Source organism: Antechinus flavipes, chromosome 4, assembly GCF_016432865.1.
Source record: "Antechinus flavipes isolate AdamAnt ecotype Samford, QLD, Australia chromosome 4, AdamAnt_v2, whole genome shotgun sequence".
Classification (NCBI taxonomy): domain Eukaryota; kingdom Metazoa; phylum Chordata; class Mammalia; order Dasyuromorphia; family Dasyuridae; genus Antechinus; species Antechinus flavipes.
The window spans coordinates 161,013,413-161,037,947 of record NC_067401.1 but is presented as its reverse complement, the minus strand read 5'-3'; the positions used below and the strand labels follow the sequence as shown (position 1 = coordinate 161,037,947).

The following is a 24,535-nucleotide window of genomic DNA, read 5'->3' as shown; positions in this document are numbered from 1 at the left end:
ACAATAATATTCCATAACATTCATATACCACAATTTACCCAGCCATTCTCCAATTGATGGGCATCCATTCAGTTTCCAGTTTCTAGCCACTACAAACAGGGCTGCCACAAACATTTTGGCACATACAGGTCCCTTTCCCTTCTTTAGTATTTCTTTGGGGTATAAGCGCAGCAGTAACACTGCTGGATCAAAGGGTATGCACAGTTTGATAACTTTTTGGGCATAATTCCAGATTGCTCTCCAGAATGGTTGGATTCGTTCACAACTCCACCAACAATGCATTAGTGTCCCAGTTTTTCCACATTCCCTCCAACATGATGAATATCATCTTCAAATCTTCCACTCACCTGGGTAATTCACAGTTCGAAGAGTGGTAATGCCATAAGAAGAGTGATAAGCCAGTAGTGGATCAAATGTCACATTCCCTTTTTTTCTTGGCTTTATAGTGGGAAAAATATATGCGTAGTCTTTTTTTAATGTTTACAACATGATTAAACTAAGGTGCTTTTTTTTTTTTTCATCAAAGATGCATAGGCCCAAAGAAAGAACACTAGGAAATGAATGTAAACTGCTTGCATTTTTGTTTTTCTTCCTGGTTTATTTATACCTTCTGAATCTAATTCTCCCTGTGCAACAAGAGAACTGTTCAGTTCTGCACACATATATAGTATCTAGGATATACTGTGACATATTTAACATGTATAATACTGCCTGCCATCTGGGGAGGGGGTGGAGGGAGGGAAGGGAAAAGTCAGAACAGAAGTGAGTGCGAGGGGTAATGTAAAAAATTACCTTGGCATGGGTTCTGTCAATAAAAAATTACAATTGAAAAAAAAAAAAAAGATGCATAGGCAGTAGCATTCCTTAATTTAGAGTTATTCAGCTGTATATTTGGAAATGCTCCCCTTTTTTGGTAAGGGGCAAAGGAGTGTTTAAATTAAAAATAATATGTGTATAATATGCTCATATATTATATACATATCATATAAAATGTGTATGTATAAAATATGTGCATACACATATAGATAAATGTATGTGTGTGCACATGTGGGTATCTCTCTTGTACTTTTTTGGCCTGGGCAAATCACTTGACCTGAGTTTCCCCATTCTAAAAATAAGGCTTATAACCTTTTAACATGGATACTCGGAGCAATCTGGAATTATGCCCAAAAAATTATCAAATTGTGCATACCCTTTGATCCAGCAGTGTTTCTATTGGGCTTATATCCCAAAGAAATACTAAAGAAGGGAAAGGGACCTGTATGTGCCAAAATGTTTGTAGCAGCCCTCTTTGTAGTGGCTAGAAACTGGAAAATGAATGGATGCCCATCAATTGGAGAATGGCTGGGTAAATTGTGGTATATGAATGTTATGGAATATTATTGTTCTGTAAGAAATGACCAGCAGGATGAATACAGAGAGGCTTGGAGAGATTTACATGAACTGATGCTAAGTGAAATGAGCAGAACCAGGAGATCATTATACACTTCGACAACGATATTGTATGAGGACATATTTTGATGGAAGTGGATTTCTTTGACAAAGAGACCTGAGTTTCAATTGATAAATGACGGACAAAAGCAGCTACACCCAAAGAAAGAACACTGGGAAACGAATGTGAACTATCTGCATTTATGTTTTTCTTCCCGGGTTATTTATACCTTCTGAATCCAATTCTCCCTATGCAACAAGAGAACTGTTCGGTTCTGCAAACATATATTGTATCTAGGATATACTGCAACATATCCAACATATAAAGGACTGCTTGCCATCTAGGGGAGGGGGCGGGGGGAGGGAGGGAGGGAAAAAAAATCGGAACAGAAACGAGTGTCAATATAAAGTAATTATTAAATAAAAATTAAATTAAAAAAATATTTGAAAGGTTGCTTTGGACAGATTGAATTTCTATTCTTGTTTGGCTCTACAATGAAAGAGTAAAAGATTTTTGCAGAAAGACACTTTCTACTCAGTCAGTCAATAAGCACTTACTAAGTTCCTATTTATGTATCAGGTACTATGTTTGTTTAAAGAAATATAAATATTTTAGCAACAATAAAATTTTTAAAAACCTGGTTAGTAAAAAAAAAAAAAAAAAAAAAAAACATGGATACTCGGATCAAGTGATTCTTTTTTTCCCTAGTTTTCAACATTCATTTTGGTAAGACTTTGTGCTCCAAATTTTTCTTCCTCCCTCCCTTACTGCCCCCGCCCCTACTCAAGACAACAAACAATCTGATATTGGTTAAAGATGTGTAATTCAGGCTTAGTGATCATCCTAGGAAAGAGCAGAGTCTAAAATGATAGACACCCAAACCTTCCTGACAAAATTCTGAACTCTGTATACAACTTTACAAAAAAAGAAAAAGAAAACTGGATGTAGAGTTTAGTAAAAGTTAAAATGCTTGGTACACATTCGATTATTATGGGCTTTCTTTGGCCACACACAAGGAACAAGAAGGATAATTTCTAAAGATAGCTTTCTAGCTTGACCTAGGCTAAGATCTGTGCTGCTGAGAAGAAAAGGGACAGGAACAGTCCTGGGATAAAACAAAATACGAGGAGAGCCCAGGATCCCGGGGATCCCTGGGCGGGTCCCCACAGCTCCCCGGGAGATGGCCCCGCCCCTTCCTGGTGTCTGCCTTAATGCCTGTCTGAGCGGAGGGGTCCTTCGGGGGGCCTCTGTCGGGGCGACCGATTCTGCGCCTGTACGAATACCTTATGTGACTGGCTGTGGAGAGGCGGCGGATCCTGTTTGGGGCCAGTGGAGCGGCTGAGGCAGCGGCGGTGGTTTCGGTATTCGAGGAGGCATTTAGACTTAGGCAGAAACCATGGCGGACGGCGGAGCAGAGCGGGCAGATGGGCGCATCGTGAAGATGGAGGTGGACTACAGCGCCACGGTGGATCAGCGCCTGCCCGAGTGCGAGAGTATGGCCAAGGTGAGAGGGGGAGGCCGGACCAGCACTTGGCGGACTGCAGGGGCTGAGTCACGGCGCCGTGCCTGGCCTAGGCCCCAGGCCTCCCACAGGCCAAAAAACCCGGGATGGGCATAAGAGAAGATAGAGAAAAGACCACTCCTTACCTACTTCCACCCCCGACCCCTCGCGGGCTGTACGCCACTGCGTACAAACGCCTTCCCTTCCCGCCCTCCCAGTTTGGATCTGCCCGGTGGTTGTGGGTGTTTTTTTGTGTGCATGCAGTCTGGGGAGGTCCCTTCAGTATCCAGACCCTTCGGGAGGATTCAGTTTCTTTGCCCTTTCTGAGACATAGTCACCACACCTAAAAGGGGTTTGAAGTCATTCAATTCAACTGCTTGTCACTGGAAGTGGTGTGACTTAACACTCCCCGGACTCTATCTTTAAGAGCCTTGAGGGATAGAAAAATCTCCCCACCAAGTCACCTAATTAGTCTATATTACCATTTACCAAGCCCGTTTCTATATTTCCTACTCCAAAATGACTACTTAAAAAACTGGAAAGGTAAAAAGGACATGGGTAATGAAAAGACATTTTAGCTGCCAAAAGTAGAATGCTGGAACCTACAGGCACTTAGCAGAACTGTCCAAAAGCAGGTATAGGTTTAACAGATGCTATATAGATCATTCATTTCTGGGTTTCTCTCCAATTATGAGTTTTAAGTTTCTTTACAAGAAGTGTGATTTCACCTATATGTGGAACTTTCCAGTGTTGCCTGGTGCACTGAGGGGTTAAATGACTTGCCCATGCAGCTCCTATATCGTCTAGTATCTTTAAACCCGGGTCCCCCATGACTCCAAGACTGGCCCTCTATACTTTATCACTTCCTGATCACTTCATTGCTCTGTGTGTTTAGACTCTCTTATTTTGGCTTTACTTTATTTCCTTTTAAATATCAACTTGACATACATCTTATAGGAAGAATACAGGGTGATATCCCTTCAAGTACTTAATTAGTGTTCATTAGTCTTTCTAAAGAACACAATGGTCACACCCATAATTATTCAGTCTCCAGAGATCAACTTTGAAATTCTTCTCTCCAAACTGTGACTTTCTGCCATATCCCTATGAAATTTATTCATTGTCTTCACTGTGACCAATCATTCTGCTAATTCTTTTCCTAATCTGTTAACTGCTGCTCTGACTTCTCTTCTCATCCCTATTATGTGAACAAATCAAACTTTCATTCGCTATCACCTACTACTCTTGGATCTCTTGTCCTATCGCCACTCTCACTTTGCTAAACCTCAATCTTATATTGCTCTCACCATTTTCCTCCTCAGTTTTGACTCATGCTGTCATTGCTTCTGGAGAAAGTTACAAATATTTATACTAAATATTTACATTGACTGATCTCTTCTTGGCCCTTACTGCTGCACAGAAGTCTTGTATTCTTCCCTGATTGACTATCACATTCTCCATAGTGATCGTTTTCTATACTACTCTCTTTTCTTATTCTGCAAAGGATCTCATTTCAAGCTTTCCTGAGGAAATAAGTATCAATTGAACACTCATTGTTCTCCTTTCATCCATATTTCAAAACTTTATCATCATGCTTATCCTCTCTTTGTTTCAGAATGATAAAAAGTGTCCCTTCTTGCCAAGTGTAACCTTTTTCCGCTCTTGTTGTCTGCCAGCCAGTAACCCTAATATCATTCCCCTTCTTTTTTCTCCAGTATTTTCGCACTTACTGGCTACCTATTATAGTAATACTAGCTGAACATACCCATATCATCCCTATTCTTTAAAAAAAACTTTGATTTGACTATTGTCATATATATATATATATATCTTCCCTTTCATAGCCAAACTCCTAGAAAGAAAGGGAAAAGGAAAGGAAATAAACATTTATGTGACAGGAAGTTTGCTAAGTACTTTGCAAATATTATTTGTACTATCTCATTTAATCCTTACAACAATCATGGGAGGTAGGTGCTATTATTATCTAATCCCTATTTAACAGATTAGGAAACTGAGCCAGACAGAAATTGTGACTTACTCCATTTCACACAGTTAGAATCTGAGGCTATAGTTGAATCTTTTGAGATTCTAACTTCAGGATTCTAATACATCAACTAGCTTCCTCAGAGACTTGTCTTTACTCATTGCCTTCCTTTTTATATTATCTATTTCTTTCTAAATTCCTTACAATCTGTATTTCACTCCCTCCTATCATTTTATTGAAACTAGTTTGGGTTTTTTTTTTCCTTTAAAATTACCATTTCTTAATTGCTAAATTCAGTTGTCTTTTGCAAACCCTTATACTCTTGATCTCTGTAAACTTTTGACACTATGACTATCAAGGCTTGATCCTACACTTTTTTTTTCTTTGTACTTTCTCCAGGTAATTGATCTTCCAATGGGTTCATTTATCTCTCCCATTGACTCTCCAAACTACATATCCAGCCCTCCTTTCTCCCCAGACCTATTTCTCGATATCTGTCAAAGCTACCACTCTTGTTTAGCTCCCTCCAGATTTGCAACTATAGAGTCATACTCAACTTTCCACTTTCCTTTAGCTCTCTATTCAAATTAACTGCTAAACTTTGTTGATTATAGCTCCACAACATCTCTCACATTCCCTTCTTTTCAGTTATACAGTTGCAAAGCTAGTTCAGGTTCTCATCATCTCTTGCTTGGGATATTGCAAAAGACTTCTACTAGTCTCTTTGTCTAGTCTTTTATCCTCCCCTAGCCACACAGCTGCCAAAGTGATGTTCTCAAAGATCAGATCTGACAATGTCACTCTGTTGCTCAAAAATCTGTAGTGGCTTTTTGTTTTTAGAATCAAATACAACTCCTCTTTGCCTTTGTAGCACATTATTCCCCTCTGTGTGCTTTATGTTCCAGACAACTTAGCTTCTTTATTGTTCCCCAAATGCAACATTCCATCCAATTTCAACCTTTGTACATACACTACTCCTAACGGCTGGAATACTCTTTCTTTGCCTTGTTGAATCACCAGCTTCTTCCAAAGCAAAGTTAAGGTGCCATATTTTATTTTATTTATTTATTTTTAAATAACTTTTTATTGACAGAACCCATGCCAGGGTAATTTTTTACAACATTATCCCTTGCACTCACTTCCGTTCCGATTTTTCTCCACCCCCTCTCCCAGATGGCAAGCAGTCCTTTACACGTTAAATAGGTTACAGTATATCCTAGATACAATATATGCGTGTATACCCAAACAGTTCTCTTGTTGCTCAAGGAGAATTGGATTCAGAAAGTATAAATAAATAAATAAAGAAAAGCAAAAATGAAAGCAGTTTATATTCATTTCCCAGTGTTCTTTCTTTGGGTGTAGCTGCTTCTGTCCATCCTTGATCAATTGAAACTGAATTAGATCTCTTTAATAAAAGACATCCACTTCTATTAGAATACATCCTCATACAGTTTTGTTGTTGAGGTATAATGATCTCCTGCTTCTGCTCATTTCACTTAGCATCAGTTCATGTAACTCTCGCCAGTCCTCTCTGTATTCATCCTGCTGGTCATTTCTTACAGAACAATAATATTCCTTAACATTCATATACCACAATTTACTCAACTATTCTCCAATTGATTAGCATCCATTCATTTCCCAGCGTCTAGCCACTACAAACAGGGCTGTCACAAACATTTTGGCAAGGTGCCATATTTTATTAAGAGTTTTTCTGATTCTTCCCTTGCATTATTAGTACTTTCTTCTTTATCCACATTATTTTTACTCCCTATGTATTTTGTACATTGTGTTTATGTATATGTTGTTTGTTCTGCAATAGGAAATAAAGTCTTTAAAGAGGGAATGTTTAATTTTTGTCTAGTTCCAATATAGTGCTTGGAACATAACAGTTGCTTAATGTAACTAAATTCTTCCAGTCACCAAGAATTACAGTCTTGGAATTATCCTTGACTCCTCCCTCTTCATCAATCCCACTTTCCAATTAGTTGCCAAGTTTTGTTGATTCTACTTGTACAACTTGAATTCATTGCCCTTTTCTTTTTTTCCCCTTAAAAGATTTCTCCGCAGTTATGACCTTCAAAACTTCTTTCTTGGAGAGAAATCTCCACTAGATTTCCTTGATTCTTTCCTGTGCTATTTTTTTCCTTGTTCTATCTTCCATACTGCAGTTAACATGATATTCCTAAAACACAAGATTGACCACATCACTCTCCTGCTCAGAACTCTTGAATTGGCTGTGTTGCTTCTGAAGAGGATTTTAAACCTGCAATCTGTGACCTTCTTTTTAAAATATTTTATAACAACTTTAATAATCCTTTGTAATCCTATGTATTTTACTTTGCATGTTGAAAAACGTTATTGAAAAATAGATTCATTAGCTTTATTAGACTGCCCAAAAAAAACACCTCTAAAATCTTGCTCCCTCCTGCATTTTTAGTCTTATTTCATATTATTCCTTTCAAACTGGCTTGTTACATTTCCCTATACGAAGCATTTCTTTACCTACTTCTTCTTTCTCTTCATTTACACAAATGGCAGCCATGTCTGGAATACATTCTATTTAAGTAGCTCCAAATCCACCTAATCATATGATTGTCCAATTTTTATCACAAGAAAGCTTTTGTTGAAATCTACCCAAGTTATTTTTACATTTCCCTAATTTATCCCTTTAAACTCTGTCAAAAAGGAAACAATATTAGCTTCACATGAACCTATTCTTGATACCAGAATAGTTCTTTGTGAGTATTACTTGTTTCTCTAGGTGTTCATTAACCAAATACATTTAAAACAGTTTGGAGGACAAAGTTAATTATATAATATCTTCTTTTGAAATAATATTCCAAAAATATTAGGAATGTGGAAATGGGAAACACAGTGTAAGTTTTTATGGATTCTGCAGTCTTAGTAATCATCCAAATTGATGTTTTATGACTTTGCAAGGCAATCACTATTTTTAATACTTTGACCAATAAAAATTAATTTTGTTTTCAAACTTTAGATAAAGTATTTTGTTAATATGTCTGCAAAAAATTCCTGATTACTCAAATAATTTTTTTAAGGAGCATCAGTAGCTCTGCAAAATGTAGTATTAATGTTGCTTTAGATTTAATAAAATTCTTATCCATGCACGATTCAATTTAAGCCTGATTTTCTATTGCTCTTATGTTTTTATTACTATATTCTTTGTTCTGTCCTACATAATTTCCATAATCAGAACATATGAAGAGATTGAGTGTATCCATTTCTATATATAACCTGAGATTAAGAACATTCTCAGGTGAAAAAACAATTCATTTAGCATACAGTGAGCCTAGTGAAAGTTACATTTTCTGTATTTCCAGTATCTTTCTGTAGGCTTTAGTTTAAATTTGGTATTTTTCAGAAACTTTGTAAATTGATTTAAAAATTGGTATACTTATACTTTTAATTTCTTAAAGATTGCTACAAATTAGAAAACTCAAGGCCAATTTTCCTAATGAATATAAGTGCAAAAAACTTGCAACAGAAATATTAGCAAGTAAGTTACAATATCTAAGAGGTTATGCATGTCTGTGACCATATTAAACTTATATTGGGAGTGAAAGGTTGATTTAATATTAGAAAAGCTATAAACAACAGATAATATTAATAACAAAAACACTTTTTTAAAATGGTGATTGTTGCAGTAGGAGTAAATAAGGCTTTTGATAGTCTGCAGCACCATTTTATGTTAAAATATTTTAAAGGGGGGGGGGCAGTTAAGTGGTACAGTGAATAGGACACTGACCCTAGAGTCTGGAAGACCTGAGGTCAGATCTAGTCTTAGATTCTTGACACTTAGTGGCCGTGTGATACTGGGCAAGACACTTAATTCCAATTTCCTAACCAAAAGATAAATATTTATTAGAAATAAGGAACCATTCTTTAATTATCTAATAGTATCTATCTAAAATAAAAAGCCAGCATTACCCATAATGGAGAAACACTAGCGGTCTTTCCAATGAACTCGGGGTAAAACAAGTTCCAGAAACAGTAGCTTCAGCCATAAGACAGGAAAAAGAAATTGAGGGAATAGGCACAAGTCACTTTTTGCTTTTTGCAAATGATATGCTATACTTTGAGAATCCTAGATGTTCAGCTGAAAACTAATAGAAACAGGAAATTAATAAAGTGATAAAGGAACATTATAAATTCAGAAAAATCTGACTTTATTATTGTTGCCAATAAAATTCAGTAGGAAGAGATTAGAAAAAAAGAAATTCCATTCAGAACAACTACAAAATGAATAAAATATATGGTAATTTACCAATAAGCACAAGAATTTATATGAATATAACCACAAAACTAGAAGGTGCAATGGATAGAAATCTGGGTCTGGAGTCAGGAAGACTCATTTTCCTGAGTTCAAATCTGGACTCAGATACTAACTGTTGTGACTCTGGGTGACTCACTTAGCCTATTTCAGTTTCCTCATTTGGAAAAGGAAATGGTAAACCACTTCAGTATCTTTGCCAAGAAAATCCTGGGGTCACAAAGAATTGGACATGACTAAAAAGACTGAACAACTACAAAACACTTTATAAAAATAGATATATATGACCAGAAATATAACTTAACTACATGGCTAGACTGTACCAAAATAAAATGATAATGCCACCTACATTAATCTATAGATTTAATGTCATGCCAATCAAAACATCAAAAGGTAACTTTATAGAACTAGAAAAATAATAAACTTCACCTGCAGAAGCAAAAGGCCAACAATCTTAAGGATGATAACCCCAAAAAAGTGGGAAAAGGGGGGACCTAGCAGTATCAGATCAAGTAATTGACCCATTGTAGGTGTTATGTAAATGTTAATATCCTTTTGTTTCCTATTTCTTTCCCCTTCAAATTATACTGCCAGGTGTTATTCATTGGAAGTATTTGGTTTATAAATAAAAAGGCTGGTAAGTAGATTAGGTTAGGTACACACAATTTCATAAATATTTGAACATAGCATAATAATCCAAGAATTCCATTTATTGATACATCAACTTCTCACACATATACTCAATAAGATAAATGAATATGTAACTTAGAGTTAAACAAATTGGAGGAACAGGAAAGGAATATCAGAGAATTAAAGAGGGTCAGAGGAGATAAAAGAAAATTTTGATTACAAAAGTTTTTGCAGAAATTAAATCTACTCAAGATATATGAGGAATTAAGCATATAAAAACAGTCATTCCCCACTTGATAAATGGTCAAAGGGTATAAATGGACATTTTAAAAAATTTTATTATTTGTGACATTTTTTTAAAATTGAGTTTCAGATCTCCTATCTTTAACCCCACCCCTATCCACTGAGAAAGCAAGCAATAGGCTATCAGTTATATACATGAAATCATGTAAAACATTTCCATAAAGCAAGAAAAAGAAAATTATACTTTGTTTTGCACTCAAATGTTCATTGGTTCTCTTTCTGGAGATGGATAGCACTTTATTAATAATTCTTTAGAATTGTCTTAGATCAATGCGTTCCTTGATCAGAGTAGCAAAATCTCACTTCACATTGCTTCAATTCATATAGGTCTTTCTGTATTTTTCTGAAATCATTCCTCTCATTTCTTATAGAAATAGTATTTCATCACAATTGTATGCCACAACTTAATTCAGGCATTCCCCAATCGCTGGGCACTCAATTTTTTCATTCTTTGCCATCACAAAAAGACTGTATTAATATTTTTGTACATATAGGCCCTTTCCTTTTTTCTTTGATCTCTTTGGAATTTAGATCTAATAGTGATGTTGCTGGATCAAAGAGTGTGCAGTTTTATAGCCCTTTGGGCATAACTCCAAATTACTCTCTAGAATGGTTGGACCAGGTCACAACCAAATAGTTCATTAGTGTACCTGTTTTCCCATATTCTCTTCAGAGAGAACATAGAGTTGTTTTAGTTTGCATTTCTTTAATCAATAGTGATTAAGAGATTTTTTTCATATAACTAGGAAACTTCCTTCTTCTGAAAGCTTCCTAAATATTTATTTCTTATAAAAAGAAATTTAAAATCTCAATCTGTATGTGAAAAAAAATACTCCAAATTAATAGTAAAAGATATATATATAAATTAAAACAACTCTGAAGTTCCATTTCATGCCCATAGGCTTGGCAAAAAATGACAAGGGAAAAATAACAATTTTTGAAGGAGTTGTCAATTAGTTCAACCATTCTGAAAAATATAAAACCATACTTTAGCAGTAGTCATATGCAGTAAAGTAAGTGTGTGTGTATATCTTTGACCTAGTTATACCACTACCAAGCCTGTACCTCAAAGAGTACAAAGAAAGGGAGAAAGATTTTAGTGTATTGAATTAATTTTAATATTCAGTGGCTCTCAAGAAAGAGGACTAAGAGGGATTCTAGGAAAACTATGATAAAAAAAATCAGCAGACAACAAAAAAAAGATACCAACATTTTTTGATGGCTAAACAAATTATGGTATATAAGTGGGATATCACTACACCATATAAAGATAGGTTCAGAGATTTGGAAGAGCTTATATGAACTGATGCAGAGTGATGTAAGCAGAGCCAGAAGAACTTAAGAAATAACTAGAGGGGCAGCTGGGTGGTGCAGTGGATAGAGCACCAGTCCTGAATTCAGGAGGACTTGAGTTCAAATCTGGCCTTAGGCACTTAACACTTCCTAGCTCTGTGACTCTGGGCAAGTCACTTAAAAATTGCCTCAGCAAAAAAAAAAAGAGAGAGAAAGAAAGAAAGAAAAGAAATAACTACAGCCTTGTTAAAAAAAAAAAATAGCTATAAGAGACTTAAGAACTCTGATCAATGCAATGATAAATACAGAAGACTGATGATGAATATGCTTACCATCTTTTGATAGTTAATAAACTAGAGGTGCAGAATGAAATGCATATATACTTTTAGACACAGCCAAAATGCAGATTTGTTTTACTTTGTTTCAAATGAAGATTTTTATTTGGCAGGGAATAAAGGTGGCACTGGGAGAGGAGTAGTGATAGTGATACCATAAAAAAGAAGAAAAGAGCATCAATGAATCATTACGAAAATATATAAGGAATTTCAGAAGAGGACATATGCAAGGAGGGTAGTATTGAAACTAACGTGTTAATTTTGAAATATACATTTGAAATTCACAGTTTAACATGTATATACAATGTTCATGTTTGATAAACCATATTAGAAAAAAAGAAAGTTTTTAACCATCAATACAAATTTGAAGCATCCTCATCACATTGAAAGAGTGAAGGGAAAACTCATTATGAAAATGAGAATTTCTTCAATGGGCCATTTAAAAAAATATAAATAGAAGTATCTACTTCTGGTATGTCTAAAACCATTTTATACATTATTTTCTTCTTGATTTTTGTTGCCTTAGGAAGGAAGACTTCAAGAAGTAATTGAAACACTTTTATCTTTGGAAAAACAGACCCGTACTGTGAGTAGACTGCATGAGAAATCATAATTTACTATTGATTTAACTTAAGGTTTATATGCACAAATAAATTATTTCCATTTGTACAGGCTTCTGATATGGTGTCTACATCTCGAATTTTGGTTGCAGTGGTGAAGATGTGTTATGAAGCTAAAGAATGGGATTTTCTTAATGAAAATATTATCCTTTTGTCTAAAAGAAGGAGCCAATTAAAACAGGTAACTTTGTCTTTTCTTTGAAAAAACCCAGCATATATAAAGAAGTTTGATCTCTATATAGAGATCATTTGCCTTAACCTGTTTGTAAGTGTAATATTTTCATATTTGGTTTGATTCTGTTCATGATTATCTTCTGTATCAAGAAGTGGTTTGTGAATACCCAGTTCTCTCTTCAAAAACTCAGTGGCTGCTCTTTGCTTATTTGCTTTAATTTGACAAAGTTCTAGCTTCACTGATGTGATTATTTCCTGCAATAGTATGTCTCAATCCAATTATTCTCTGTCTTTGTCACTTTTTTTCCATGATCTCCCATTACATGGGTACCAGTGGGACATACTAATGTACTGGTTGGAACTATCTTTTTTCATTCTATGTGATTAATACATCTCTTCTGCTAATACATCTTTTAAGATGCCAGCACTTAGGCTTTTTTGGATGTGTAATTCTTTCTTGATAGTCTGTTTTATTAACTCTATGCACGACACATCTTTCCATTGCTCTTTGTACAACTTACAACTTTATTTTTCAAAGATAGGTATTCACTGATTCACAGAAATATAGAATCATCAGAGGTATACTGGTGCTAAAAAAGATAAAGGCATTGGTTTTAGGAAATAGCTTGAGAAAATTCCACACAAGTACCTAAATGCAATTCCACCCACTTTATCCTCTTTATGTCTAGAATCATTTCTTTGTTTATTTACAATATCTTTCTCCCCTCTCAGGAATTATTAACTGTGTGACTCTGGGCAAGTCACTTAATCCCTGTTTGTCTTAGTTTTTCATCTGAAAATGGGGAAGCACTGGAGAAGGAAATAACAAACCCTCTAGTCTTTGCCAAGAAGACTCATGGACCAAAGTCCATGGGGTTACATAGAGTCAAATACCACTGAACAACAGTAGTCAGGTTGTAAAGCCTAAATAAAAGATGGATAATGCTTTGGGACAAAAAGACTTGGTTGTAGGCATGGGTTTGCCACTAGGTGGCTATGTGAGCTTGGGAAAACCCTTAACCTTACTGGCAATGACATGAATTAGAGTGGTGGCAGCGGAGCATTTATGAAAGATAATATGAAGATATAACCCCTTATCATATGTTTGACTATGGGGGGAGAGAGAGTGAAGAATGTAAGGTGACACCTAGGTTGTGAGCCTGAGTAACTAGGGTAGTGTTATTCTAGGCAGAATTGGAAAAATTAGAAAGACTGGATTGCTTGGGGGCGGGGGGAGAGGAGGAGATAATGAATTCCATTTTTGAACACGTTGAGTTTAAGATATCTATAGGATTGTCTCATTGGATCCTCATATATTGCTGTCTAATCTCTAAAAGAGGCAGCATGGTGCTATCAAAAGAGAATTAAACTAGAAATTAAAATTCTTGAGTTTAAGCCTTAGTTTCCTTCTTCAAAGATTATGGACAACGCAATTTACATTTCTTTGAGCCTCATCTATCCCATATGTAAAATGGGATAAATGGAACTTATACTTCATCTCTGTCAGTTATAAGGAAAGGTCTGTGTAAATGTTAATATAAGTTTAAAATTTTTATCAGACTCCTCTACAATATATCTTTTTTATATTTCTCATTTTATGCTTCTTTTGTATATTAACAGCATATCCTTTCCAAAATTGCCTCTAACTGTTTTCTCTTCAAGAAGTTAGAACATAGAAATTCAGTATTCATATAAATCTCTTGCTCTAGTTAGAGAATGAAAGTGAAATTTATTTCAAAAAAAATCTGACTTTGTTTTCTGAATGATTTTTTAAAAAATAATTTTAAATGCAGTTTTACTTCATTAAATATTTTCCAATTGCATGTAATTTCATTTTTTAAAATTGAGATGGAAATTATCTGCCTTCCCTACTCACTGAGAAAGCAACCAATATGATATTTATTTTACATGCTTTGCATGACTAATGCATTTCATGTTGTAAAATTCAAGAAAAATAAGGTTAAAAAACTATGCTTTACTTAGCCCTTTAAGTTCATCAATTTTCTCTCTGGAGGTGTATAGCATTTTTCATCATGAGTCCTTTAGAATTCTCTTGGGCCATGTTTTTTGCTCCAAGGAGCAGTTGCTGTACTGTTTATAGGGTTAAGAGAATTTTTAAAATCACAATTTAAAATGTATTGTAGTGACCTAAAATAAGTCACTTCACTTCTCTGTTTTCCTCCTCCCCCTAGTAATTCTGTAACACTAAGTTGCAGAGAAGGTACTGTTCTGTATCAGTAGAGAGAGTTTCATCACTGAAATTACTTTTACCAATGATATTCAAAGAATGGTAAAAATAAAATTCATTGTTAAGGATTATTATGGTTTTGATTGAGATAGTCTTGCATATATGAATATGAAGTTTAAATGTTCTGATTGTGTGAGGACTCTGGTTGGCTTTTTATTACTTTCAGGCTATCCACACTAATTAAGCCTTTTATATTAAATTTATCAATGTGAATTGATATTCTTAATTCCCTAGCTTCATTAGGTAGAACCTGCCTTACATTAGAGATACTGCGGAAGACCATGAAAACAGTAAAAAGGACTATCTTCTCTACATCTGAGATGTTTAATAATTAGTATGAACTTAGAGAATCTAGGCAGTGGTATCATCAAAAGATTAGATCCTTAATCTCTTAGAAATCTAGAACCAAGAGAGAGACCCTAATGATAATATAATACTCTTATTTTTCAGATGGAGAAATTAGGTCCAGAGAAATTATTACATGCAAAGCCGTGGTCTAGGAATTGGGAGAGAATAAAAATTTAGAAGGAAACTTATCAGTGTGGTTTAGTAAAGGAAAAGCCCTGTATGTAGTTGCACAGTTAGACTTAAAAGAGAGAAATTGAAAATTTTCTAGTCCACACCTTTCCATATCTTTTCATTTTATGAAAGGTAACACTGATCCCAGAAAAGTGAAATGACACACATAAAAGTCACATAGCTAGCTAGTGTTGGGATGTTCAAATTTAGGTCTCCTCGTTTATTCTTTCTAGTGCAAAGCAATATATGACGATATTACCCAATACAGTAAAAACTACTTAAGGTTGTGATCAAGGAAAACCTCATAGAGGAAGAAACATTTGAGTTAATTCTGTAACTTATTTAGTGGTGTAGCAGAAACTTAGCTCTCCTGCAACCTAATCTAATGTTATCTCTATTAAATTGAACTGTGTCACTTCATATCATAAAGTGATGAAGGGGTTTTAATGTAATTCAGCTTCTTTTGTATTTACATATCAATGAAAATTATATTTTTCCTTGAGCAAAACTTAATTTATAAATAAATATAAATAAGCTATTAAGTGTTTTTTTTTTTAGATTGCCAGAAAGTAATGACTTAATTCATTGATTATTACTCTGTGCCCAGCAGTATGGAATTCACTCAAAACATAACCTTTCTAATTATTTACCTTCAGTGACTTTCATAGAAACAGGAATTTTTTTTCTTATTAGGATATTGATTTTTGTGGCATTTTTTTCATGCCAATATAATTTCTCATGCTTGGATAAATTTTAGTTGATCAAATTACATTTTCCCAGAAATGACTTATCACTTACAATATCAAATGAATATGGACTATGTAACAGAATACCTTGCATTAATTGAAAGAATATGAAAACCACAGTAGAATCTTGGGATGTGGATAAGTCTTTGGGTCTTTTTTTGGGTAGCTAAAGATGAGTTCACTAAGTTCTGAAATTTCAAAACTTTTTGATGAGCTTTTCTTTTCTAAATGATACTCTGTGTGTTTCTGTTATCATAGACAGAATCTAACCTTAAAGTGAATATAATTTAATCTTCCTGATAACTTAATGTCATTCTTGTGACTGTTGTAATGGCATTAAGTATGGTGTGATGGAAAGAGCCCTGGATTTGGATTCAAAATACCTGGGATTGAATTTCAACTCTGTCACTTTAAGCAATTCATAGTTCCTTTGGTCTCACGTTTATATTGTGTTGGACTTAATCCATAAGCCCCCCTCCATATCTAAAATATTGATTACCATCATTAGTCATCATGAGAATGCATTGAAAGGCTCTTGGTACATATACAGATGGCTCTTATGTTCCTCTCCTGTCCACCTGAAACTTGTGAAGTCTTCTGTTTCATTGACTCCCTTCATCTAGAGTCTATATGTGTTGTGTAGCCATACTATATAACCTCACAGCAAACTAACCCTTCAGAGCATTAGCTATAATCTTTAGTTCTCTAGTTTTCTTCAGCTGTGTTTTTTGCTAAGTACTTGAGAATTGCTACTTTGCTATGTATTTGTGTATTTCTAACTATATTCAGATCTTTAACACCTTTGAAATGTTTCAGATTCAGATTTTTATTCTGTTATTTTAATCACTAAAATAAACAACTTGCTTTATTTAGATTTAATTTTAGTTACACAGACTTTTTGTGTTATTTTATATAGGCAGTTGCAAAAATGGTTCAACAGTGCTGCGTTTATGTTGAGGAAATCACAGATCTTCCCATCAAACTACGATTAATTGATACTCTTCGAATGGTGACAGAAGGAAAGGTAAACTAGTGGCATAAATTGACATGTAGCATATATTTAATGATTTCTAATGTCTTATCTAAAATTGAGGGATAGAAAGATTCTGGGTATGATCCCATCTTTGTAGGTGGGAATATTAAAATGAAGATTAACTAGTCGTTCTTGCTGATTCCCTCTGCCAGTTGAAGATAAACACTCAACCAGGTATTTCCTGTTTGGTCTTTTTTTCCTTGACTTTTGTACCTCTCTAAAAGAAATGTTAGACAATTCCTTTCTAGCTTGATTTTTTTTTGGGGGGGGAGGGCAGGGGAGAGCCTGAGGTAATTGGGGTTAAGTGACTTGTCCATTGTCACACAACTAGGAAGTGTTAAGTGTCTGAGACCAAATTTGAACTCAGGTCGTCCTGACTTCAGGGATAATGCTCTATCACTGCGCCACCTAGCTGCCCTTTCTGGCTTGATATTTGTGGGAATTATTTTCTTTTTGTATTCTTGAATTTTAAATAATTTTATTTTTGCCAAGGAGCCTGAATCTTTTTTGTGACATGAACTCCCTTGACAATCTGGAGAAGCTTATGGGCCTCTTCTCAGAAAGAAACCAATTATATTGAAAAAGAGAAATACAACTATCAAAAGACTTAATGAAAACAAAACTCATAGACCCCAGGTTAAAAATCTATGTTTTAAGCTGTCATTAAAAATTAATCTCCTAAAACAGCTAGATGGCACAGTGGATAGAGCACCAGCCCTGTAATCAGGAGGACCTGACTTCAAATCTGGTCTCAGACATTTAATACTTGCTAGCTGTGTGACCTAGGAAAGTCACTTATCCCCATTTGCCTCAGCAAAAAAAAAATAATAATAATTTTCTAGGTTATTTAGATTGTTGGGGCAGTTAGGTGATATACTGGATAGAGGGCTAGGTCTGAAGTCAGGAAGATTCATTTTTCTGAGTTCAAATTTAGCCTTAAACATTTACTAGCTTTGTGACTTGGGGCAAGTTACTTAACCCTGATTGCCTAAATTTCCTTATCTGTCAATTAAGCTAGAAGAGAAGAAAATGGCAAACTATTTCAGTATCTTTGCTAAGAAAACCCCAAACAGGGTCCCATAAAGTCAGACATGACTGAAAAGCAACTAAACAACAATAGGGACTGGGAAGTCAAGAGACCTTGGTTCTAGTGCTAATTCTGCCACTAATTAACTGTATAACTTTGAATAACTTGAATAAAGGGATTGGGCTCAATGAACTTTAAGGTCCTTCCAAGAAAACGCCAAAACATATTATGAAGAGTAGAACATGATGAAATGACTCAACAATAACAAATTAAATTGCGAGTGCATTTTAATGTTTCTTGAAAAAAATTAAACCTTTAGTTTCATTTATTTGCATTGTATGCTCTAAACCCATTAGTTTTTAATAGTATAAAGCTATTTCTAATCTATAATATTACATTAAGTACAAATCAGATTGAATATTGTCTAAAAATTGTAGCTACCAAAGTTACAAATGTATTTTACAGAATTAGACTTTGAAGGGACCTGGTTAGTCATCTAATCCCACCCATCTCAGAGAAAATATAAAAAAATATTGACCAAGTAAATGTGCCAATAAGTGATCTTCCAGTCTCTGCTTGCAGACATCAAATAAATGTTCAGCCTAGGACTTCAGACTAATTATCAGGAACTTTTTTTTTTTTTTTTTTTTGACACAAGGATTAAATTTTCCTCTTTCAGCTTCTACTTGTTACTTCTAGTTTTTCCTTTTAGAGTTAGCAAAACAATCTAATTCTTCCACTTGGCAGCTGTTCACATATTTGATAGTAGCTGTTGTGTCCCTCTGATCTTCTCTAAATTAAACATTGCCATTATCTTTATATGATGATCTTGATATGACGTGGAGTTAAGGTCATTCATCATCTTGGTTGCCTTCTAGATTTTTGAGGTATAAGTGTACAAACATATTTATCCCTCTTGAATTTTATCTTAATAAATTTAGCCCAGTTATGTTGACTATGAAAATCTTTTAGGATACTGACTTTCATCAAGTTATAATTACCTACTGTGAAAATGAGCCTAGATTTTTGAAGGCTGTACCAGTAGACCACAAGCTCTGGAAGATCCTTCCAAGTTAGAAAAACTTTAAGAAGTGGGCATAGAGGATGGGAATAACCAATTAAGTGCTTACTGTGAGCTCTTCACTGTGCTAAGCAATTTACAAATATTATCTCATTTGAAAGTATAGGCCCAGTGATAGATTCTTATTATCTGAAGTTCAGCCTGGATAACTTTGTAGGTTCCTCTCCCACTTTGTTGCAGAGTGAGAAATTTCTTAAAGAATAAATTCAGTAATATGTCTTAGACACTTTGTAAACCTTAAAACATTACATAAATGTCACCTATTATATTATGAGGAATAGAGGAAACATAATAGATTTAGAACTGAGAGTAATTTAATAGGCCATCTAGTCCAGCCAAAATACATGTTCGAAAGAATCCGGTTACCCGCACTGATAAAATTCCAAGCTTTGTAGTGTCAAAGTTCTTTTCTTTGGTTTTCTTTGTTCTTAATCATTTTGATCCAATTAGTAGTTGAAAAGGTTAGCCTTTTGGATTGAACAGTTTGTTCAATAAAAATTTAAAAATTAATGTTGTATACTATAGTGACTGGACCATAGAATTAGTGCTTAAGAACATCTATTTAGGATAGGTACATTGAGAATCAGACATTGAGTTTTAACTAGAAATGAATAATGGGAAGAGGAAGGAGAGTGGAAAGAAAAAGTTATTACTATATACCAGTCACTATGCTAAGTACCATACCAAAATTGTTCATTTGATCCTCACAAGAAATCTGGGAAGTAGATGCTATTACTATCTCTCTTTTATAGTTGAGGAAACTGAAGCAGTAGTTGATGATGACTTGTCTAGCGTCACACAGCTAATTATAGTTTAAGACTGAATTTGAGCACAGATCTGACTCCAGGTTCAGCTCTATCCACTGCTTAGATGAAAAGAGCTATTTGGATTTTATTTATGAAATTGTATGGATTAATTCATGATTCCATGATGCTTTTCAGCACAAAACCCCATTTTTTTGGTTTTTATTTCTTATGTCTTTTATTTTTAATCTGTCCTTCCCCATTGAACCCTTCCCTGAAACAAAATCAGTTGTACAAAACCCCAAAACAAAATATCATCTCATAGCTTAAGTAACATTCTATACCCATATTCCCTTTCCTCTTTACTAAGCAGATAGAGAAGTATGTTTGTTCATCTGTTACCCAGGACCAACTTCAGTAATTTCAGTGAGTTCAGCTTCTTTTTAGTGTTTGCGTTTATCTTATCATAGTCACTCTTTATAGTATTCTAGTTCTGCCTACTTTGTTCAACCTCATTTTATATGTCTCCATATTATCTTTGGATTTGTCATACTTGTTCTTCTAGTTTATTTTCCATTTATCCATTACCACACTCTATGATTACTTGTTATGTTGTCATTTTTTTCTGTAATAAATATGCCACTTTGAAGATTTTGATATACATAAAGCCTTTTCTTTCATTTTTGGCCTATTTGTGGGCTAAGCCTATTTACTAGTGGAATTTTTTTTTTTTAATTATGAAAGCCCAGGATCAGGTAGGTAGCACAATGAATAGAGAATCTGCCCTGAATTTTAGGAGGATCAGATTTCAAATCCAACTTCAGACACTTATTGTAGCCTTAGGCAATTCACTTAACCCCTATTATCTAAAGAGTTAAAAAAATGATAACGTTCTAGTGGGCAACAGAGAAGCTTACAATGGGCTCTAATAGGATAAAATATTTCTGGTGATGATTAACTTTTAAGAAATGGAATAAGGGATATCATTGAAGAAACATAAAATTTGAAAAGACGGTGTGCTAAAAATTTCATGAGAGCAAAAAAATAACCAGTGGACATTTCAAGGACTACACCAATTACAGGAAGTTCTCTAGCATATCAGGGAGCTCCTCTAGGAGAACATAGATAAAAATCAGAGAACAAAAAAAAAGTCATGCATCAGTGTCTTCCAGTAAAGGGACAACCACCATTGTAAGATTCACAGATACATTCAAGCTGGCAGTGAAGCAAGAAGTGCATTATATTTGAAAACATAACCAAAATTATTATATTTAATGGACTTTTATAGCAGATAATATTTTGGGAGACCCAAAACACTTAATGTGGCTTTAACAATAAAAGTATAACACTTCTGAAAATATTTATCAAGGGGTATTCTCTTTTAAGTATTTTTTTGGCGGGGTAGTTGCTTTAAGAGAAGGGATATGCCTAATAAATAAGATGATTTTATCAAGTTGAATTTTATTATACTTATTATTTTAAAGTTTTAGCTCATTTCTGTGGGAAGATTTTTTTTTCAGCAAATGTGCCTTTTATTTCTAGATTTATGTGGAAATTGAACGTGCTCGATTAACTAAAACACTAGCAACTATCAAAGAACAAAGTGGTGAAGTCAAAGAGGCAGCATCCATTTTGCAAGAGCTGCAGGTAATGAGTTATGCACAAATCTTCATCTGCAAAAATTAGTAATTTTTTTATAGAGGTAACACATATTAAGTGTTAACCTCTTTTCTCAACTATTTAGAATAAGACTGATTTCTTTAAAAATAGTCATAATGGGTGCAATTACATTTCAACCAAATTCTGCCAATCAACTTTTGAAGATAAATTTCAAATGTTTTAGTTTTGAACATTTAATTCTACAAAAGCGGAATAAATTATTTAAGTGACATAAGTAATGTGCTGTTTCTTCCTCTGGGTTCTGGATTTTAAATTTTAATGTAAATTGTAATGAGCATTAGAGCTTCGTATTTTGATTATAGTCTAAAATGGGTTAAATCCAGTACATGGGACAAGGCCTCAAAAATGGCAAGAAATCTTAATTCAACAGTAGATACTTTTCCTATCTGCTTGCTTATTGTGTGATTCTGATAAATTATACATTCATTAACACAGTGATTTTAAGGTCCTTGATGAACTGTTTCACCTTTATTTTAATATCTCCATATATGCATGTAATTTAAATATAATTAAATTTGTTGAACAAAAGAATAGACATAGAAAAGTTGTAGTAATCACATAAACCAGAATCTGTCCACATTAAAGTTTGTTTAATCATGGATGATTTAGATTATTCTGAAAATTCCATTAATGTAAATAATGTTGCTTGAGCAAAGCTTTTAAAATGTTGGATGCCCTGTGAACTGTATCAATTCATTTGTCTTGAACAACCATTTTTATTTAGATAAAAAGGTCGTAAAAACCAAATTAAGTGTAAATTAAGTAAATGACATCTTTGTTTTCATATTTTAGTGTATAGATATTGCTAACTGTGAAATTTTTAATTTTATACTGTGCCCAACATAGTTTCAAATATTTGAGGAGCTTTTCCTAAATATTATTTGGTGAGGACAATTATTTATATCTGTTCCTTCTTAATTTAATTATGTTATTTAAAAATATCATTAAGTGATTATCTTTTAAAAATGCAACCAAGTAATACAGATTTATCTGGAAAATTACTTCTTCACCCAGGTGGAAACTTATGGGTCCATGGAAAAGAAAGAGAGAGTGGAATTTATCTTGGAGCAAATGAGACTTTGCCTAGCTGTGAAGGATTACATTCGTACTCAAATCATAAGCAAAAAAATTAACACCAAATTCTTTCAAGAAGATAATACAGAAGTAAGTATTTTCCCTTACTTTTATCTACATTCTTAACTTAAAAATTCTTCAATAGAATAGCCCATGGAATCTTATTCATTATGGGTTGTTGGTTTTTTTTCCCTCCAGAAGTTAAAGTTGAAATACTATAATTTAATGATTCAACTGGATCAACATGAAGGTTCCTATTTGTCCATCTGTAAACACTACAGAGCTATATATGATACTCCTTGTATCCAAGCTGAAAGTGAAAAGTGGCAACAAGTAAGATTATTATGTGAAATTGTATTGCTATTTGTTGTAATATCTTAGACTCTTTAATTTATGTAGAAAAATGTTAGTTTTTTTTCTGCAATTATCTGGTGTGATTTACATATGAAAGTCTATTGTGGTTTCTGATTTAGATATGGCTAATGGCCAGATAACATCATGGGCTACTTTTAAAGAAATAAAATTTAATTTACACATACACACCATGCATGCATGCATACTCAGTTGCTAGCACAACTTTCATCAAATTGCGATTGGCAGCATTTATTTTTATAATTTCTTTAAAGTTGTCTTTTTAAAATATTCTTAAATTAGATATGTTGTCTACAGTATTGTTTATTTAGTTAATTTTTTTTAAAGAAACTTTTCCTCAAATTCTAAAGTAAACAAGTCAGGTCCTGTGATAAATCCAATGAATAAATCACAAAACCTACTATAGATAGCTACCAGTTGAAGAGGAGCAGACTAAAATAATACCCTCTTGAAATTAAGTATTAAATTTCATGTAAAAAGAACTGCATAACATATTTACCATATATAGGACTGCTTGCCATCTTGGGGGGGGAGGGTGGAGGAGGGAGGGGAAAAAGACGAAACATAGGCGAGTGCAAGGGATAATGTTGTAAAAAATTACCCTGGCATGGATTCTGTCAATACAAAGTTATTATTAAATAAAATTAAATTAAAAAAAAAAGATTATTAAAAAAAAAAAAAAGAACTGCATACATATCTAACATATATAGGACTGCTTGCCATCTTGGGGAGGGGGTGGAGGGAGGGAGGGGAAAAATCAAAACATAAGCGAGTGCAAGGGATAATGTTGTAAAAAATTAACCCTGGCATGGATTCTGTCAATATAAAGTTATTATTAAATAAAATAAAATTAAAAAAAAAAAAAGAACTGCATAAGGACTAAAGGTTACAATAATCTGTAAATGCCATTTCAGAATTTCAGTTCCTACTTAAGTCATATAGTCATTTGACTTGTATATAAGGTGGAATTGCACTTATTTAGTATGTAATATATATGGCTGTAGTTTAACTTACATATTTTTTAAGGACTTAATTACTTTTTCTAGGCTCTGAAGAGTGTAGTTCTTTATGTTATTCTGTCCCCCTTTGACAATGAACAGTCGGATTTGGTTCACCGAATAAGCAATGACAAAAAGTTAGAAGAAATTCCCAAGTATAAGTAAGTATATTTTGTAACAATACACTATGCCTTAACATTGCCTATTAACAGAACACTATTTTAGTATTGTTTTGGTTTTGTTTTCCTTTAAAAAAAAAAAAAAAAGATGGCTTTGGGGATAGGGAAAAGGCATGACTCTGCCTTGCTTACTTTTGGTTGATTTGAACCTGTGTACTATTCACATAATAAAATAATAAATCTCTGTTATCTGTGGGAAAATATATATGTGTGTGTCATTACATAATTATCTTTCCTCTTTTCCCCTCCTACTACATTGAATACTTTTCTAA

The 24,535-nt window shown here is 33.9% G+C and overlaps 1 protein-coding gene across 1 annotated transcript in view; it reads left to right on the top strand.

Moving 5' to 3' along the window:
* Positions 1 to 2,690: 2,690 nt before the first annotated feature.
* PSMD12 (proteasome 26S subunit, non-ATPase 12) overlaps positions 2,691 to 24,535 on the top strand; it is a 29,861-nt gene continuing 8,016 nt past the window's right edge. The window contains exons 1-8 of the mRNA XM_051995261.1: positions 2,691 to 2,936; positions 12,296 to 12,355; positions 12,442 to 12,570; positions 16,993 to 17,100; positions 21,503 to 21,607; positions 22,655 to 22,804; positions 22,913 to 23,047; positions 24,133 to 24,245. Coding sequence (XP_051851221.1) covers positions 2,829 to 2,936; positions 12,296 to 12,355; positions 12,442 to 12,570; positions 16,993 to 17,100; positions 21,503 to 21,607; positions 22,655 to 22,804; positions 22,913 to 23,047; positions 24,133 to 24,245 — 908 coding nt within the window. The 5' untranslated portion in view covers positions 2,691 to 2,828. The remainder of the gene's footprint in view (positions 2,937 to 12,295; positions 12,356 to 12,441; positions 12,571 to 16,992; positions 17,101 to 21,502; positions 21,608 to 22,654; positions 22,805 to 22,912; positions 23,048 to 24,132; positions 24,246 to 24,535) is intronic.